Genomic DNA, 20,793 nt, shown 5'->3' with positions numbered 1-20,793 from the left:
TTTGTGTATCCAATCATACGACCCTTACATGTATTTATTTTTTAGTTTTGCTATTTGAGCTACTTTTTTCTTGTCCTTTCAAGCGTAATTCTACTGAAGAAACCTTGAAACCGTACCGGTAAAAACTATAGTTCCCATGGGGGTTTCCAAAAACATGTATTCTTTTGAAGGAGGCGCACGCACGCTTTTTATGCTTACATACATCTAAGGGGAATCTGATCAACGGATGTGAGTTCACGGGGATCTTGCGCGGTAGGCGACTTACTAACTTTCCCTGTCACTTCAGGCTTCAGTTGAAGATAATTGCTTTATCAACGAAAGTGGACAGGCCCGCTAACATTTTCGGCCAGTGCAATGAAGGCCATATTTTTTGTGACGTCAAGATGATGCAACCACCTCTCTTCAAATCACAAATATCGATACACAACGCCCATCATCAATACCCTAAATTCCATCTAGTCCTACCGGTAGTTCGATAGTCGAACTGTTTCGATATTTTCACCCCCACGGTAACCATCAAAAACGTAAATAGCATTAACATTACGGCATTTCTATCTATACTGGAGTAGTACGCATTTAGGTACGTATACTTTGTAGTAACAATATAATTTCGTTCATTACGAAACAAACAGTGAAAAGAAAAAGATGTCAAGTCAAAAGGATTTAGTCATAGGCACATCTATTACCGCGGCCAGAGCCATTTTCGTAGATTTTGACTAGAATTCTGTAACTTTGCCTGTTAGGTATTTACTATACCTTTAATAATATTATATATTTATCATTTAGATAAATGAATGACGTTCATCGCGATAAGATAGTATAATGGTCATCGAATCGTATTTTATAATTACCACAGAAAATCCCCATTTGTAGAGTAGGTAGGTAGGTACCTAGTTTAACTTATCTGGCTTTAGATAATTGAAGTGTATATAGTATAAAATATAGGCACTAATGGTAGGTTTCTCTATCATAAATGATAAACCTATCTGCCTACTAGTTAATAAGTAAAAATTTACTTGCTTTTGCTTTTGAGACATTAACTAAACGTAACGTCAATGCATTTTTCCTTTAGACTTAATCCAAGAAAAACCTACGCTTGTGAAGAATACTTACTAAGTTTACTTACTAGACAAATACCGTTAGTAGTAGGAGTTGTACCTGTGACTACAAGACTTAGACAAAGTGAGAGTTCGATATAAATTACCAACGAGGGTCAACAGCCAGACGGGGATCGCTTTGTTCGAATCATGCCGACAGCTTGGGACGTTTACCTCACTCTCATTCGATATCTACGCTTAAGAGTTCAATTTTCAGTTTTCATAAGACTATGTATTCGTATTTATTTCACAGTTCGGGAACATTGAATAGACCTAGGTACTAAACACAACGGAAGTAGCCGTTGGATAAGGCCTTGTTATGGGACAATGGTAATCTGGATTCACAGGCCCTCTATCGAAATTCGAACCAATTCGATAAAGGAACATGTTACCCATAAGTTCCTACATATCTTTATTTAAAAGACGAATTTAGAATCACCTCGTTCTTATTTAAACAAAGAGCATGGATTGCTGCACCGCGGCTGCATTGCAATTTTTTTCTACTCTTAAGTTTGGGTCCAGGCCTGCCACCTTGCAGTGGGCAGATGGAACATACAAAAATAGATTCAGGTAAGTAGATCCTTTTATAACTAATGCACAAGCTGCTGCTATTGCAAGGGTCCCTTTTCATTTGTGTGCAAATCCTTGCGGAGTTTATATGCACGAGTATATTACCAATCGGTAAACAGTTTGGAGATTGATGTCTCGTGAATAGTTCGGGTGCTTTAGGTTTCAGAGTACAAAAGATATGTACATTGATCACCGTGTTTAGGATTTCGCAGTCTAATGGCAAAAACGGAACTATAGTTTCGCCATGTTAGTTTTTTTATTCGGAGACTGCTAGGAGTACTTATAAGGTTAAGATAGATTTTTATAATTTGTATAAACGTTGCTTGGCACTGTGACTGTGACCAGTCTATTAGTTTTAACGATTCTTGTATAGCAAAATAGTGCATAATTCTTTACTTTTACATGGGTAGGAAGGTAGATACCCAAAGGTAAATATAAATACTTAATACCTACGTATTTAAAAATACAAACATTCATACTAATATAACAGCTGTAAAGTGTGTTTGTTTGTCCGTCTTCCATGTCAAATATTCTACAGGTAAGGTAAGGTATACTTACTTGTTCCCTACTTATCTGATGCAAAAAATACCCATATCTTTAGTGCTATTTAAGTAGGTAGGTTTATTTTGAATATATTATATTATAGCAGTTTATGAGTAAACAACAGCGGAAATTAAAAAAGATAAACTGATAAGACGTATGTGTAATGTACTCCTAAACGGTCGAAGTGAAGATACCACTCGCAAAGGTACCATAATGAACCTTTTATTTTCTTGAACAAAAGTTAGTATTTCTTTCTTTATTGCAAAGATCGATAGATGAACTACAAAAATCATTTCAGAACAGCAACATATATGTAGTTTAACAATGACAACTTTTACCTGGGTGTCCGTCTGTGGCTCAAAATGATAAAATAATTTTTTTTTTGAGACAGACAACAAGGATAATTGTTCATCCTTTTCGCAACGAACTCAAATGAGTTGCAATATCGTATGTAAAAGTTTTTACTCATTACTCAGCAATATCACAACGAAATAATTACCCTTTTTACGCTCATGCAGTTGCGGTAAATAAATGAATAAAATTGTAGTCTGCCTATGTAGGTACATTTCAGTCAACCGCTACTTTGTTATAACAAAAATGTGTTTGTTATAACAAAGTAGTATTCATTCAAATTTCCCTCCTGGTCAATCAATTTCTGGAACCGGTGCCAGCCGCGCGCTCCATGTCAAATAGGTAGTAGGTATTGTGTGCGATCTACCAGTTATTGATACATAAATTTCGTTCGACACTGACTCCAAAAAATGGTATCAATCCATTAATCCCTTAAGTACGACATATTGTTAGTTAAATGAAAATTATTTTTAGCTTTATAGTGTTTTGAAAGTCGGTTTAATTTTTTTTGTTATTTTTGTATAGTACCCCTACATCTCTATCCCATGGATTTCGTAAAAGGCGACTAAGGCTTGTAAAACTTGGGATTCTTCTTTTGGGCGATGGGCTGGCATCCCAAGTGACATTTGAATCTTAATTCTATCACTAAGCCTAACAGCTGAATGTTGCCTATCAGACTTTTCTTTTCGTCTATCCCGTAAGGGATACCTATACCTAAAAGTCTAAATATGTATGTATGTCTTTTTAATTGGTCTTTTTTAGTGTGAGTACATTTATGTGATGAGTGCTTCATCTGCTCTCTTTGTCTCTAATTGCTCTTTTAAGTATGCTTAATACACTGCTGACTGTACCGGTTTTCTTTAGTAACTTACATAAATAAATGCGTATAATGATCATCCTTTCTCCTTGTGAGAAGAGGCCTTTGCCATATACACCATTATTTACTTGCAGAGCTTATTCTGTTATGAGGAGTTCCCAGGAATATCTTCCACCTTTATGACCAGACCTTAGCCAAACTTCTATGGGACCACACGGAGACTACCTACTCTTTTGAATGCAAAAATATTAATATAATTTTTCCAATCGTATGATTATGAATGCCGGAGATCAAAAGAAGAAAAATTATTTGTATTACAGAAATATGTACCGAATAAACTCAAACACAACGGGACTGTTTTTGACTAAATTTGGCACAGATACAGAATAGACCTTCAGGAAAAGTATGGTTCAAGCATTTTTCTGGATAGCTAGTTTACTTAAAAATATATAGTCTTATAGGTTTGCCTGCCGTGTGAAATGTCTACTACGCATAGCACATTAATTTACAAACTGAATAATATGTTGTCGAGTGTACTACAAATTCAACAAAACGTAGCTGCTATTGTTCTTTATTGAGAGTTAGTCATTGCATTGCACATATACAGCCCAGTCGCCAGTCGCCAGCGTGAAGCTAAACCGTATGGTCGCTGTATCTGTCGCCGCATGCTCATGCATATTGTCGACAGACTTTCACTTTCATCTAAATATAAATAAACAGTACAAAAATAAATATGCCTGTTTGGCAGCGATATAATAATTTTCCCGGTTAGTTATTCACGTGGTGACATTACGATAGTGATTCAAGTGAAAAAGTTGTGATGTGTCTCAATTAAAATTAGTTCCGAAGTACAAAGGAGGCCCAGCGAGATTGTTTGAAATCTTACTATGTTAATAAGCATTACCACTTTGATAAAACATTTTTTATTTACAAAAGCATAGCACAGCGAATAGAAGTTTATTATTTCGAAAATGGCAAAAGAAAATGGAAAAGATTACGGTAAGTTTTGTAACTGGCATTAACTATGGAACCTATAAGGTTTAGAAATAATGATTATTTTTCAAGGGTTATAAGAAATAGTTAAAAGTTTTAAGCTAGTGTAATTAATAGCACTTTAAAAAAATTACAGATTAAAGTTATGAATATCCGTGCCGTGTGGTTCCCGCACTAAAGAATAGGATCACTCCATTTCTTTGACATGGATGTCGTAAAAGGCGACTAAGGGTTAGGCTAATAAACTTGGAATGTTTCTAGGCGATGGACTAGCAACTATTGAACTATTGGAATCTCAATTTCAATATAAAGCCATTCAGCTGAACATGGCCTTTCGGTCCTTTCAAGACTGTTCTGGCTGGTGTTGGTTCAAAACAGTCTACCAAGAGGCATGGACGTGATAATATGTATGTATGTATAACCACATCATCACTAATAAATAACAAAGAGAATCCTTATTTTAAAAAGATACCATCATTTTGAACGTAAACTACCTACCTATATCACAATTAATCTTAGGTACCTATATCTAGAAAGCTGCAAGATTGACATGTTAAGATCTTTGATGTAGGTATATTGGACCTTAAAATTGAATAGACATTGTTTTTAATATGAAGGTATACTTACTTGGGTAATACCAATTTAAAGTTATTCCGATATTTGCGGAGTGGTGTATTAATATACCACTATAGTAGGTAGTAATCACTACCTTATACATACATACCTAATGGATTAAAAATAATACTTATTATCTTGAGATTACATTTTTCAATTAAAATAGGCTTTTTGTTCTCTTGTATTAAAAATGCAAAAACTCCACAATTGGAAACTTAGTTTTTGCAGTTGTGTTAGACAAGAGAAGACATGGGTATATACGAAAAAATGGAGTGGACAAAAAAAAATTAACTATTTACGGGTAGGTAGACAACTACCTGAGTTCAGGGGCACGGGCCCGGAACTCCGGTCCCAAAGGAATAATAGAAAGAACATATGACTCTTTCCTTTTTTTTTAAATATAATACATGAACATATGGCCGCAGTACCGCAGGCGTGAAAAAGTTCTGTTTGTTATTATTATGGAAATTTTGGAAAATCTCTACCCTAGCGCTCCCCTATATTTTTTAAGGAACAAAAGTTTCTACGCCCAAAAGTTTCGGCTGTTTATTGTAGTAAGTCAGTCATAAAATTACTCAGTAGAGCAAGATTTATACCTATAAGGGGGTTTCTGAAGTGTACATTAGTGGTATTTCGTAGGTGCAATGTGTAAAACAAGCAAATAATGTATCTGAATATAATATTGTATTTGAATTATTCAATTCAAGATACATTATTTGCTTGTTTTACACATTGTACCTATTGCAGTATTCTCTTAAACACAAAATATTTTTACCTTTACATGTTTAAACAAGATTAACAGATATTTAGTCTAACACAAAAGATCTGTTATTCTTGTTCAAGCATTCTTGTCCAAGCACAAGTACCTACTACTATGAGAATATATACATAGACTAGTACTTGACCTACCTATCTGTTGTATTGTAGGTCGATTTGTCATACCTTGTATTCCAAAAAAGCTGGAGGGTTTATTCACGCGACAACCGAAAATGAAACAAATGTGATCCAATATTTTTGCAAACGTTTGAAGTCAGAATAGGACAGTTGTTTGTCATTGCCAAACTGTCGCAATCATAAAAAAGACCTTGCATACAAAACTTGTCGGATGATATGACGATAGCGACAAATTTGCTTCCCGTTGCTTGTTTGTTAAGGACCTTCGTAATTGGTATACTTACTCATTTACGAGTACAAGTTTAAAAGTATGTAGGTATATTTAAATAATTAAATCATTCAAGTTTCATTATCGGTTTTAAAGGCAACAACCGATACCAATTTATTTGGAATTGACTTTTTAATGTGATTTATAATGAATTGAGTATAAGATGGCTTCAAAAATAATAAATCTTTAAGGTAAGATTGAATAACACAATAAGTTCCTACCTATACCTACTAAAATAAAACTGAATCATAAATTTTGACGGCTGCTGAATACACAGTAGATACTTTCATAGTAAAGGCGTCACCCCGATTTGCTCTTAAACATTATTTCCTGAATTCATTAACTCAAAACATGAATGAAAATCATTAAATAAAAACTAATTATACCACCTAACTAGCTTTTACCCGCGAGAATAAAAATCTACAAAAAGCGATGAGTTCAGCGCCATCTACAAAAAGCAACTAATTAAACCCTACAAAAGAATACAGGTTTTTCGCAAATCCCACGGGAACTTTAGTTTTTACCGGGAATGAAAGGTACTCTATGTCCTTCTCCAGACTCTTAATAATATATAGGTGGTATTTCAAGAAGATTAATTCAGTAGATAACTCGTGCAGAGGTAACAAACAAACAAATAAACTTTCTTTCGTATTTAAATATTTGTTGGGATTGGGATAGTTGAGATTCTGTTTCAATCTGAAAGGAAAAAAACTTGAGTATTCTTTTAAAATGTGTATATAAATTATGTTGTTTTAAAAAGTATTACATCAATTGTATGCTTTTTAAAATTTAATGTGTATTCAACGTTACGAAAAGACACAAATAAATTTAACTGCATCGACTGTTTCTGGCAACCCGCCAAAGTTTGTCGGCTAACCATAAAAATATAGGTGCAAAGGAGTTACGTCGCTGTCCCTATTTCTCATAATATTGATGATCTGATCTTACAAGTTATTTTTGATCTTGATGTTTGAAGGACGCGGTCTACAAACAGGTGCCGAATCAAGTTGTATTAAGCCAAGATATTTTGTTACCTGCGAAATATTTGTGGTAAATTCTTAAAATGTTGATAGTTTCGGACTTTTCATGTTTATTAAATCTCAGTTCCAAGCTTTGGTTCCAAATATTATCAGCAGTTCATCAAAAAAATTAATCCAAATACAAATGTTCAATTTATTAACTCAATGCAAAGAAGAATAGTTAATTGTAAATTAATTAATAAGTAAGTTATTTAACATGTGACGTGTCTTGCCTGAGTGGGGTCTCATTCATTAGTTTTATGAGATAAAGTTTCCATTAAACGAAATTACTGGATGCTCTGCATTTCAAATTAGAACAAATCAATTGTTCTTATTTGGAAAGCAGAGCATCCAGTAATCCATGTAAATTTTCCTTAACCTATGTTGGTAATTCCTATTTTCAGTAGACAGTAAAACTATTTGAACACGACCTTTTATTTATATCAGTGACCTTTTATTCTTCATAATTATGAAGAATAAAAAAATATTTTAGTTTTAGTTGTAGTATGTACCGTCACATTCTTTGCAGGACTATTCGTTGTGTTTTTTCACCGTTTCTATGTATGCTACCGAAAACAGGACTATCAACTTACAAAATACTTATTTCTAGCGACACGCTCCGGCTTCGCACGGGTACAATGATGTTTTTGTATGTCTATATTTATCAAAATAACACTTATACAAGGGAATGATTATGTGAAGTAACTTTATTTTAAGTAGTATACCATGTACAGTTAGGGTGTATTTTTTAAGTTTTCCTCCTCTTTTTTTTAATGAATTGGTAGTGGAAACTAGTTGTGTCGTCAGTAATCGTAATAAGACGTCACGGAAACAGCGACAAAAAATATTTAAGTATTTATGAATGAAAAGCTTCTTATATTACTGTAAAAAGTTCACTACAAGCTTTTCCTTTAAGAAAAAAGTTAAAAGTGACAGGTTTAAAACGTTTTCTTTGCAAATTACATACGCTAGCAACTTTGAATCTTACAAAAAATGTAAAGTTCTAATATTAAAACGTCAAATGAATCGTTTTGATAAATACTTGTATTCAATAATTATAAAATCAGTAATATTATCTGACATGGTTTCAGGATTAATGAAATATAATACATATGTATCGTTTATAAAATCACGCCCTTTTCTCAGAGGACAATAACATGACGCATTAAATTTAATGTTAATTGAATTTGCAATTTCACATGTAACTTAATAACAGCAATATTGTTCGATCCCACTCAATCATCCATAATTCCATCAGTAACATAAAATATTAATAAAAGTCATTCACACCTGAGATTAAATGTAGTTTCCCTTTGCTCAAGTACTGTGCAAAATACATATTTTATGTCAATTAAGGAGGATCAAGGAAAATGTTAGGTACTTACTAAAAACTGAAGCGTGTGGTGCGATTTTAAATTTATACTCCGACGCTAATGTGTTGTATAATCAGTGCGGGTTTATTAGCAAATAGTAGAGTTTACGTCACCAAACATTTCTGCCCGAGATTGCGAATGCTGATTCTATTATTGCTGGAAAAATGTGAGACATTTTCCCTATTCGAATTAGCAAACGTTTTCATAACAATAATAGACACTACAACAACTGCTCATCATCTACCTAACTCTTTGTCTGGGCTTAAATGACCTTCACTGCCTGTAACCGATCGCAGGATCACGCACATCTATATAGATGGATTGATTGTTTTATGTGTTCGCCAATTATCAAATAATATGTATGTTGTAACAATGTTTGTTACTGTGTCATAAAAATAAAATAAAAAAAAATACTAGTTATTTGTTTACATTTCAATCTTTTGATTATACTCGTATATTGTCTTCGTGAAAGTGTGTGTGGGAAATTTGACGAGTCTCATGTGTAATTTTACAGGAAAAGTAAATATTATTGAATCAATTTCTTCTGTTCAAATGAAATACTTACTTAGGTGTTTGCGTGATAAATTAGCTACCGTATTATTCTAGATCAGGGTCTTCGAATAACGACGTAGGTATGCACGGTTTATCTAGTGCAACTGCAGCTGATAAAGCATGATAATTAAGTACATAGGTTTAGGTAGTTACATCTGCAAAATCTTGTGTTTCGATTTTATGGTATTTCGCTCCTTAGGTAGTTTTTGTTTGCGTAGTGCTTTTTGAATGTACTATATGTAGCTTTTCAGTACCCAGCCAGTACCATAATAATAAAGGACTTTTTTTGATGTGGTGAAAAACTAAATACTAATGTTACTAAACTAATAAACTAATGTTAAATTGCCTGTGGCGCAAAAAGCACAGTTTTGAATCCCACCCCGGCCATCAATAACTATTGTCGTAGTTATTACATTAGTTTGAATGCTAACCGATGCTCTTACGGTGAGGGAAAACATCGCGAGGAACCCTGCACATTTAGGCAATTGGATGTATAACCATGATCGATATATGGGTAAGGTTCCCCTGCAAAGGTTCCGGAGGTCAGACGGGTGTCGCTTCGTGTAACTCACCCAATCCAGGATCTATGGTTAAAGGTATACCCCAGGCTCCTCTCCAGAGTGGTGAGGATGCAACCAGGACTAAAGCCAAGATGACGAAGACTTCAGTCGCCGGATATACCTAATAAAAAAAATCCAATAAAAAAGGAAAGAGGATGTTCATATTTGCTATGACTTTTTATCTGTGTAATGTTTACTTTGTATAAAACCCAAAGCCCATATCACGTGTACTAATTTGCACGCTTTACTTAGCTACTGCTTTGATAAATATTTAATTTTCTTTTTTCTTTTCTTGAAACTACAGATGTGTCCAAAAGACGATATTGATTAATGTATAGTAGTCACGTAGTAATAGAGTTTATTTGTAGCACGGACACTGGACGATCGCAATGATGTGACGATGCGCGCGCGCACCGTGACGGTCACTGTTCCCATCTCAGTAGTAAATGTGTTACCGTCACCGTACTGGCCACTATTGCTTTAACATAAACCCGAGACCACGGAAACGCTCTAATAATCACGTTTCATTTAATATTAATAACCAATATATTGCCACTTTATGCAATTTCAGTATTCTGTTCAGCCATGGGAAGATGATTTTTATCTTACAATTACTCTATAAAGACTCAAGTTATAATCTTCCCAAGTTTGAAAGAAAATCGGACCACCTGATTAGCATTACGAGAATATGTTTAATGGCAGGATGAAATAAGTTCTAGAGACAGGTAACGAGGTAGTTAAGGACTCGTTATTGTGTGAACAACACTTTATTTCACACTAACTCGCCAGTGGGCTGTTGTGTATACAAGTAAGAGGTAATCACCAGTGATCTCAGTGGCGCGGTGACGTTACCTCGCAGATAGTGTAGATGTGTGATGTGATGTTATATCCGTCCAGTGATAAAATATTTTAAAATAGTGCCGTTTTGAAAAAGTGTCGTAATACTAATGAATAAAATCACATAGACACTAATAATATTAATCAAAGATAACATTTTCATGTAAATTAAAACTGGTGTGAAGGTTCTTAACAACATCGCATTATTATGATCCTCAGAATAACCACAATTTCTTTGCCGATTAAGAGTTATCAATATCCATGATATTAATATACTTATTAAACATGTGCCTTAAAGATCAAGTTACATTCCAATAGATTTTCACAATGTCATCCAGATTTTGATTAAGAATTAGTACCAAGTACGGATATAGAATTATTACACAATACTATGCAGACACACTTAAGTATATCGTAAGAAAGACTTGCCATCAGTAACAATCTAAGAGCTTTGTCAATTAAGGGCAATTAATTCTTTATCACATATTACGTAAATGAATGGAATTTCCTTCTACGTTAATGTTATGAAAATGGTGGTAGCATACAATTAACATTTGTAAGATAAGTTACTGCAAACACGCAGTTCTTTATAAATATGAGAGATAATATTTATCATTTCAAAGCTTTGTGGTACACTATGATGTAGGTATAGGTCAGATAGACCTGTTTCATGCTCCATTAGGCTACAAAGCCTTAATGTCACGCACACATACCTGTACAATGTGTCATTTCAACAAGCAACATTCGTCCAGCATGTGATTCCACAATTCAAATGTTAGTATAGTTGGTAACAAGCTGCAGCTGTTGTTCACTTTGCACTTTTGACTATGTGAATCATTTCTTTAGGTAGATAAGGTTCCAACAGTTCGGTTCCGCTGTATAACAATACACAAAGATGCAATAATAGCACAGTACGCGGGCCCGGAAGTATCTATAATTACTATGGATGGCATAAGTGGTTTAACGCGAAGATGAGAGAGAGAAGACCACAGAAATCTGAAATATTTATCGTCATCAAAATTCATCAGAGCTCAAAAAAATACCATGCTATTATGAGGTTGAGTTCAATCTATGGACACATTTGAATCGATGGCAAAAAGTTATTATTAAAAAACAAAATACTTACCTATGCTATAAGACTAAACACGCATATTCACGCATGCCATGACTTCATTCAATTAATCACACGGAGGTTTTTGTACGTTTTGATTACAAACACGCTGTTATCTGGAGGGACAGATAAGAGTAGCAGATATTTACAACAGTGCCGTACCGAGGATTGTGCGTTACGATGGATATTTCGTGACACAAAATTTATTTGTGAAGAAGTTACCTTTGAAATATGTCTTATTTTGTGTTTTTGATCTTAAACGGTTCACAACTCTGATATGGGTTGCTGTGGGGATTGTTGCATACCACCAAAGGAATCTCGTAAGTAGTTTCATCCAGAAATCGGTTTTTGGAAAGCCTTAGTATTTCTACTGTTTATGAATTATCCCATATCTAAGAATACATGGCAAAACCATGTGTAAATTTAGGTACGAAGTAATCACAACAATTAAAAACAAATAACAATGTACCAATATTTATTACATTGTGATTGTAATACACGTGTGAGAACTTTAGCTCGGATCATCGTACCTTTTTGCCTAAAGAAATAAGTGGCTGAAGGAAATTATATTATTTCTGATAAAACCGCCTTTAGTCATTAGTTGATTATACGTGAGCATACCTACTTCTCACATTTTCTTTTTTCATGGCATTAGTAATTCTTTGATTTCATACATGTTTGTAATTTATTTGTTTTCTGCTAATTAGTTATCAGTCAGTTTTATTTTGGAATCTTCGTATTTTATGCATCGTGGGTTGACGTCTTCTGTTTCAAAATTAAAAATTTCAAACATCTTTAGCACCATAATGCTGGAATATGTATAATTATTTACGTTGTTGAATGATATTGTATTCATTTATGTATAAATAATTGGATACCAAAATTATGGTAAAAACGATCAGGGAATTTTACGTAACTGTCATGACTGAACTATTATAGTTTAACCGGATAGTCTGTAGCAGAATCATTGCATTTATTTACAGAGTCATAGTATCAGTTTTGATCTAGATCTCATTTTGTCAATGCCAGAGATCAATAGGATAATAACACAAAATTTACAAGATCTTAATACAAGTCCATTGTTTCAGGGGAGCCGATACGGTACGATCCAGACTTTAACGGACCTATCCACAATCGATCGTGCACTGACATACTATGGCTTATTTTATTCATCATCTACTTGGGAGTTTGGGGCTTCATTGGATTCTATGGTAATATAATATATGTAGTTTAAAACATTATATTTTTATTTTTAAACATTTTTAAGTCGTGATATTCAATGTAAGTATGTGTGTCGTATTCGTGTGGTGTCAAGAAAGCTGTGATTGATAATTATTAAATCAATACAAATTTTTAGTGAAGATTCGTTCCCTGCATAAATGAAATCTAGCTTTACCTAATAGCAGTGACTACGTAGCCAATTTACGATGTTTTAATCATCCTTATTAACATTAATTTAACATGATTAACTACGCGAGTTAACAAGCGGTTACGTACGTGATTATGTCGTATGCGCTGCATTAGAAAATCATATTTCAAAAATAAATAGGCAGTACTAAAACTACTAAGAAGCTAATTTATAACAGAATAAATTGACAAAAACACATAAATAATTGTTTGATGCAGAACTATTTGTTGATGGGTCGGAACTTGTTTTAATAGAAATTAAAACTGCACTTTCTGAAATAACTCACTCAACTTATATTTTTAAAACAGACTTTTAAAAATTAAAATTACGAGAATACATTCAAAAGAAAGCAATGGATTAAAAACAAAGCAATATAATCATGTCAGAATGGATAGATGTCGTAAAAGGCGACTAAAGGAAAGGCTTATAAACTTGGGACTCCTCTTTTAGGATCGCCTATCGAGGCTAGGTTATAAAGACATTAAGGATACCAAAAAGCTAGCCAAACTATTATCTAAGTTGCTATGGCTGCATGGCGCCTTTGACTCGCTCGATTTGTTTTACTTGAGGATTTCTTCAGTTTATGTGTCATTCCAATCCTGTATTTTACAACATTTTCAGCTATGCAGCATGGAAATATGCAGAAGCTACTAGCGCCTATAGACTCTAATGGCAATCGATGTGGTCTTAATTCAGGATTGCAAGATAAAAAGTATCTCGTCTTTTTTGATATTACACGATGCCTTCAACCGGACACACCCATCACAGGCTGTCCCACACCTCAAGTAAGAAAATTTTATTTAAACATCAAAGTTTTACGAATGTTGCTCGCTTCAAATCATTTATTTGAATAAAAGTCAACATAAATCAGTTGGCACAATATAATTGACACAAGAGTACCCGGAGTTCGTGGGCCTGGACAGTTTCGTATTATCATGTAAGTACATGGCCCATGTAAGTGATAATAAATTGAACATTGTTAAGCTTTTAAAACTACTGAATCTATTTTAAATCAAATAGAATTTTATCTGCAGTTTGGTCTTACAAAGTATACCATAATTAGAACTCTGTGTAAAAAGATATTAGCCCACAACGCGAGATGAGGACAGCTAGGACATATAAAATTTATCATCTCTCCAAACCTTGCTAATTTGTTTATCAATTCTATATGTATGTAAGTATATTATTTGGTATTTTCATTTTATTATGTATTTGTTTATGTATGTTTAAAAGAATTGTGTGGACGCCTGTTACGTCACCCTTTCCATCATCTCGGATTTTCTGAAAGAGATTTCTTAGAAATAAACATAACTTTCAAACTATTATTTCTTGTCTTATATGTAATAAATAAATTAATACATAAATAAAATTAGATTTTTCCCATAGATGTAACTGTATTTCTCTATCGGTGTAGCCATAAACTAAATTATACTTTATGCTTATCAGGTCTGTGTAAATAAGTGTCCAGAAAATACCATAAATTTTGAGGAAACAATGACTGCTCAAAATTTTAATGAATTAAAAGGCAGCATGGTGTGTAAATACGACGCGGATATAAGTACATACCAAAATGCAATGAGGAGCATTAAGGATGAAAAGTGCGCAAAAAGTGTTCTTAAAAGTGAACCAGGTAATTTTCAATATTATTCAATCATTTTTGAGTGTGAAGATTTTTTTTATACTAACGATATAGATACGCTTACCTTGTATCCTTTTAATGGATTTGTTCATTGTAAATGGCATATTAAACAATCTATTAACACGTTTTCAAGTGTGCATTTACACTCATTACCTGAGTTTTTTTAATAATTATGAAACTGAAAATTACAACAAAATAGAGCTCAAGAGCTAATGGTAGGTTTGCTGAATGTATAGTGCTGTTTCGCTGCATCGGCGACCTATCAACGATGCCGGCATGTCCTGAGGCCACCACGATGATCCCTCGAAGGCCGAACAGTGGGACAGACGGCGCATGCCTTCGGAATCCAAAGAAGGCGCAAGAATCTTTGCTGACCAGAGCGACCGCTCTCGACACCTATGTGGGCTGGATCGCCGCTAGCTGGGTCACCTACTTTAAAGGGACCGAGCGTGATACCCATATTGTAGGTATCGCCAGCTTAGGACGTCAACTGTTTGGCATGGTATTCTAACTTTCGCATGTGTAGACGTTAACTGACGCATCACAAACGATATTAACGGAACATGCACTGAATTGCACTGTAGACACTATTTTGAACCTACCCGTTTGCTTATTTAACGTACCAGCGTGATAACATTACTGGCATGTATACTTCTACCATGATGTGGTTACAACTTTCTGAAATTGAAAATATAGACACAATGAACTCATATTAATGTTAGTATGCACCAGATTTTATTTTGATAGGAAGTTGTTGTACCCACATCGTAAACGAAACATAACTGCTAATATGGCATGTATTAAACCCTTAACCCACAATAACAGTATCAATATTGCTCTCTAACGCAACATTTGCATGTTTGGGTCTGGTGACGGAGCAGTCTTGGGCCGCTGCATTCCCATCGACTTCGACAGTGTGGTACCGGGAGGCACCCAGCAACAAATAACGGGCACAGTAAATGAGGTAGATATACTTTTCGTAAATAACAGGCACGAAAAATTCTTTAGCAATGAACATACGCCTAAACTAAATAATACCTAAGGATATCAATTTTATTTTAAATTTCAGTTTCACGCATGTTTTTAAATACCTAAAGAAAAAATGAAAGAACTTGTTTTGTTAGTTTAAAAAATTATTACTGTAGACTTTAATTATTTGTATCTATAGTAATGCATGACAAGCGTACCATTATAGGAAATTTTAGAAATAACTTCTCGTTAAAATATATTTCACTATTATTACCGAGGCCTCTGAATGGCTATCTCTGCTACTTTGGTAGAACAGACTTTTCCATATATTTTTAAAATCCTCGTACAAAATTTACTAAATCAGTTCACAGCATGTATCACTAACATTCTAACAACAAAAACGAACACTCCAAACAAAAAGAATGACCCAACATATGCTCAATCATAAAACTCAATGCTCTGTTGACCAGACAAGATGAATGAAGACTTAACATTTTCTCTTAATCGCAGCTATCAGCTCAAATTGCTCAAGATATGGTGCAAGCGCGATGGTACATCGTCGGAGCGATACTAGTCGTAATTCTCATCTGCTTCTTATACATACTCGTGCTGAGATGGGTGGTTGGACCAGTTGTCTGGACTTCCATCATTGGTTTCCTGGCATTACTTGGATTCTGTAAGTTCGCTTAAATTGTTATTAAGGCTGTGTACAGGCTTTTTTGTTGGCGATTATGTTAAACTTATTTGTTTTAGAGCCAGCTATGTCTGACTTTAGTTTTCTCTGAATGACCAAATTCAAACAAAGGCTTGGGATTTTTGTTATTTATTTTAAAACCGTCATTTCCCAACAATTCCCTCCTTAGAATGAGTTAGCATTGTATTAAGTGATAAGGAATTGACGTCCAGCTTACACACATTTATCATTTTCAGCTTGTTATCTATGCTACAAAGAATACAAGTATTATCTCGAGAACCCTGTACAACAAATAGCTACTACCAATATCAAAGGCTATGCGGAATCTATAATAAAAACACATAAGTTCTGGCTAACCGTACTTATCATCGCGGCAATCGTATTGGTCATATTGCTGCTTATTGTAATCTTCTTGAGAAATAGGATAGTTATTGCTATTGCTCTTATTCGGGAAGGCAGCAAGTGAGTATTAACTTCTCAACCCCTTATCTGAATTATTTAAAAAACCGACAGTATTCACATAAGATATCTTGTCATTTCAGAGCCGTGACTGCTGTTAAGTCGACGATTTTCTTCCCAATTTTGCCCTGGGTTGTTCATTGTTTTGTAATCGGGTACGGGGTTTTCGTGCTCATGTACATCACGTCCATGGGTGAAAGTATCTTCAGTGTAGTCAATAAGAAAATCGACCCAGACTGCGTGTGTAACGGGAATTACACGGTAAGGATAAAAAGTTCCTTTAGTTTCTCGCCAAATATTTCGTGGTCATTGCTGGTGGCCAATTATCAATTTGAGATAATCCTGTATTTTTATCTTCACTTGAATCATCTGCATCATAATTTTGAGCCTTCAAGTGAAAATTCTGACCACAAGTACCTAGTCTTCAATAGGTAAATACCATCGTAATCCTCCTAGCGATTTTCATTGGTCTATCTCAGAGCAGTTGTTTGTTAGTAGGTGAGTCCTAATATAATACGGTGTCTGGTTATTTTAGGACTACGGAAGCTGCGACCCTGTACAATTCCAAATCGATTGCCATGACTCCGGCACGCTCCTGCCATGCAAGAAAGCGATCTGTTATTTCACGGGATTGGATTCGCCTTATAGTGTCATCTATTTACACCGTAAGCAACAATATAAATTGATTTTAAGTATTTATTACTTACTTTGTCCCATTACAAAGAATGATCCCTTCGCGATTAAATTCTTAATTCTTTAATAAAGATTTGATGGGAACAAATATAAATTATATTTGTTCCCATCAAATCTAGAATGAAAATAAATTAAGCAATCATGTGTCTTCTGTAATAATAATTTAATAAGCATTTCTTTTATGTCTGATAGTTGGAAATCTCCTGGGTTTGTTTTGGGCGATGTTCTTCGTAAGCGGCTGCTCGGACATGATGCTGGCAAGCACCTTCGCTACTTGGTACTGGACATTCAGGAAAAGAAACCTCCCCTTTTTCACTCTCACAGCCGGGGTCATAAGAACAGTGCGGTATGTAAAATAATCCCAAGTATAATATTAGACTTCACGCGTTATCTACTCGACCAATCTTCTTGAATTTTACGTATAATAAAGTCTGGAGAAGCATATAGGGTACTTTTCATCTTGCTAGAAAAATAAAGTTCCCATGGGATTTGCGAAAAACCTGTATTATTTTGTAGGTGGCGATAAATTCGCGCGTATAGAACTTAGAGTACATACATACATACATACATATGGTCACGTCTATATCCCTTGCGGGGTAGACAGAGCCAACAGGCTTGAAAAGACTGAATGGCCACGTTCAGCTATTTGGCTTAATGATGGAATTGAAATTCAAATAGTGACAGGTTGCTAGCCCATCGCCTAACTAAGAATCCCAAGTTTGTAAGCCTATCCCTTAGTCGTTTTTTACGGCATCCATGAGAAAGAGATGGAGTGGTCCTATTCTTTTTGTATTAGTGCCGGGAACCACACGGAGTACTTAGAACTTAGAGTATCTTCTTAATTATATATAAAAGGTGCAGATGGCGCTAATAAAACATCTGAGTTCGCGTGTGTAGATGGCGCTGAATTTCCGCGGGTGAAGCTGCGGGTAAAAGCTAGTTTAATTATTAATTGTTACTTTACTCTATTTTGATGGAAACATTTACAATGATGTAGAATTGAACGAAATAAGGTAATATAAAATAAGGCGTCATCTTTTCAGATACCACATGGGTACCGTTGCCTTGGGATCCCTTATCATCGCTATTGTTCGAGTAATACGAGTGATATTAGAGTACATAGACCGGAAGTTGAAGAAGTTCGATAATCCGTTCACAAGGGCAGTGATGTGTTGCTGCAAATGTTTCTTCTGGTGCCTAGAGAATTTCCTTAAATTCATCAATAAGAACGCGTACATTATGTGCGCTGTGCATGGAACTAATTTCTGCACCAGTGCAAGGGATGCCTTCACCTTGCTTATGAGAAATATAGTTCGAGTCGTTGTATTAGACAAGGTAAAAATTTCTTTTCATTTTTGAATTATTAACAAAATGAGTTGGATTGAAATTGTTATAGATTTTTATATATTATATTGATGTAATAATATTGTCGCCAGGTTGCGGATTTCATCTTTTTCTTGTCCAAGTTGCTGTTGTCCATCGGTGTAGGCTTTGCTGTATACTACTTCTTGGACGGCGACGTGGTATCGAAGATCACCGCGGGCAAGCACTCTCTGTACCTCCACAACAACTACATTCCAGCCGTCTTCCTCGGAATCATCACGTATATCATTAGCACGATTTTCTTCCAAGTGTACTGTATGGCTGTGGACACATTGTTCCTTTGCTTCTGTAAGTAATTACAGTATTTTGTTTGATATTCTTGTTGTAAAAATAATAAGCTATAAATTAGTGCTCGAATTGTATAGAGTTATTGTTATATATAGTGAGAATTTTGTATGGTTTTTACCCGTGCGTTTTGCGCGCTAAGGAAGCGATAACGTCTAGGTAAATAAAGCTATAAGTATATCAATATCTATTAAACTCTAATGCGAATTGAACAAGCATAGTTTTGGTTGAAGCCCAAAGAGCTTCCGTCTAATGGGAGTTTTTGGAAATCCTCACTTAGCAGATTTTCGCATCATAATTTCATTCTCCTGGTAAAGTCCGGGTTGCATCCTCACCACTCTGGAGAGGAGCCCGGGGTAAGCTCTTAACCATGGATGCTGGATTGGGTGAGTCAGGTTTTTACACGAAGCGACTCTCGTCTGACCTCCGTAATCTTTGCAGTGGAATCTAACCTGTATTGCATCATATGGTTACACAACCAGTTGGCTGAATGTGCAGGTTTCATCACTATGTTTTCTCTTACCGTAAGAGCGTAAGATTGTACAAACTTCGAAAATAGTCATTAGTACTCGTACATGGCCGCGGTAGATTCGAACCGGTGTCTTTATGCGCATCTGCGTTTTCGATTCGGCCGTCGACGCTCTATCCTTCCGCATCATAATTATCGGAACGAAATTTTAGCAATTTGACCAGTTGCTTTGGTTTTGCGGTTCAAATGACTGATCTATTTACCAACATCATTATAATAAAGATAGACCCCATAATGCGTAATCAGTATTTATAGTACGTTTAAAATAATACCTATACAATAAAAATAACATAATGTTATTCTTTTACAGTGGAAGATTGTGAACGGAATGACGGATCACCAGAAAAACCATACTTCATGTCGAAAAATCTCATGAAAATTTTAGGTAAAAGGAACAAGAAATACCAAGATTAAGTGCCAAAAAGTATTTTCTCACAAGGGTTGTGTATGCCTATACAATTATTATTATTTATGTATGGTAGCTTAAGGTTTGACTTATAAGAAGTTCTAGAGGCTAAAAAGAAATGTGTTGAAAGTGTTTAACTTGTACTCATATCTCAAATTAATATTCTTGAAAGCAGAATTCAAGATTTTAATTCTAAATCTTTGTTGATATTTCTACAGAAACCTTTTCATAAATGGAAAATCCATATGAGACCATAAAATTTAGGATCTCAATAATTAAAAAATCTATGAATTAGTTTATTTTAATTTTACACATGACATTTATGTGTAAATCTTATGTGTGTATTTTATAACGATGTAGTTTTATATGAAAACAATTTTATATGAATATACAGTATTTTATACATTGTAATACTGAAACGAAATGCCAAATATAATGAGTATTACTATTGTGATTTAAATGCAGACTAGAGTGATTATCTTAATAGGATTTGTGATCTTATAAGACTTTATAATGTTTCAATTGTAATAATAAAATGGAAAATACAAGTTTACTACCGATGCAAATTTTCAACATTTTGTGATAATTTTACTTTTAGTTATTTTTAATAATAACATACTAAAACTTAGAAAGCCTTTTATTTCTTACTGCATAAATGTATATCTCAAGATACCATCAAAATATTATAGGTCGTGCATTAAAAAACTCATTGCATTCACAGCCTACTT

General features: G+C 34.5%; 1 protein-coding gene across 2 annotated transcripts; it reads left to right on the top strand.

Annotated features, from left to right (window-relative positions):
- Positions 1 to 3,952: 3,952 nt before the first annotated feature.
- Positions 3,953 to 20,697, top strand: LOC106129378 (choline transporter-like 2). 2 transcript variants are annotated; one of them, XM_013327917.2, is made up of 13 exons: positions 3,953 to 4,377; positions 12,689 to 12,811; positions 13,630 to 13,793; positions 14,455 to 14,638; positions 15,529 to 15,611; positions 16,127 to 16,292; positions 16,547 to 16,772; positions 16,853 to 17,030; positions 17,305 to 17,434; positions 17,655 to 17,808; positions 18,506 to 18,797; positions 18,899 to 19,133; positions 19,970 to 20,697. In XM_013327917.2, exons 1-13 carry the CDS (start codon positions 4,350 to 4,352, stop codon positions 20,071 to 20,073), a joined length of 2,067 nt encoding a protein of 688 aa, XP_013183371.1. In that variant the 5' UTR covers positions 3,953 to 4,349; the 3' UTR covers positions 20,074 to 20,697. The 2 variants fall into 2 exon arrangements, with proteins under 2 accessions (XP_013183371.1, XP_013183370.1); XM_013327916.2 differs by lacking the exon at positions 3,953 to 4,377 and adding an exon at positions 11,522 to 11,920.
- The last annotated feature ends 96 nt before the right edge of the window (positions 20,698 to 20,793 follow it).

The sequence above is a fragment of the Amyelois transitella genome, chromosome 4 (assembly GCF_032362555.1).
Source record: "Amyelois transitella isolate CPQ chromosome 4, ilAmyTran1.1, whole genome shotgun sequence".
Taxonomy (NCBI): Eukaryota; Metazoa; Arthropoda; class Insecta; order Lepidoptera; family Pyralidae; genus Amyelois; species Amyelois transitella.
Note: the sequence above shows the minus strand (reverse complement) of the source record. Positions and strands in the feature narration are given on the sequence as shown.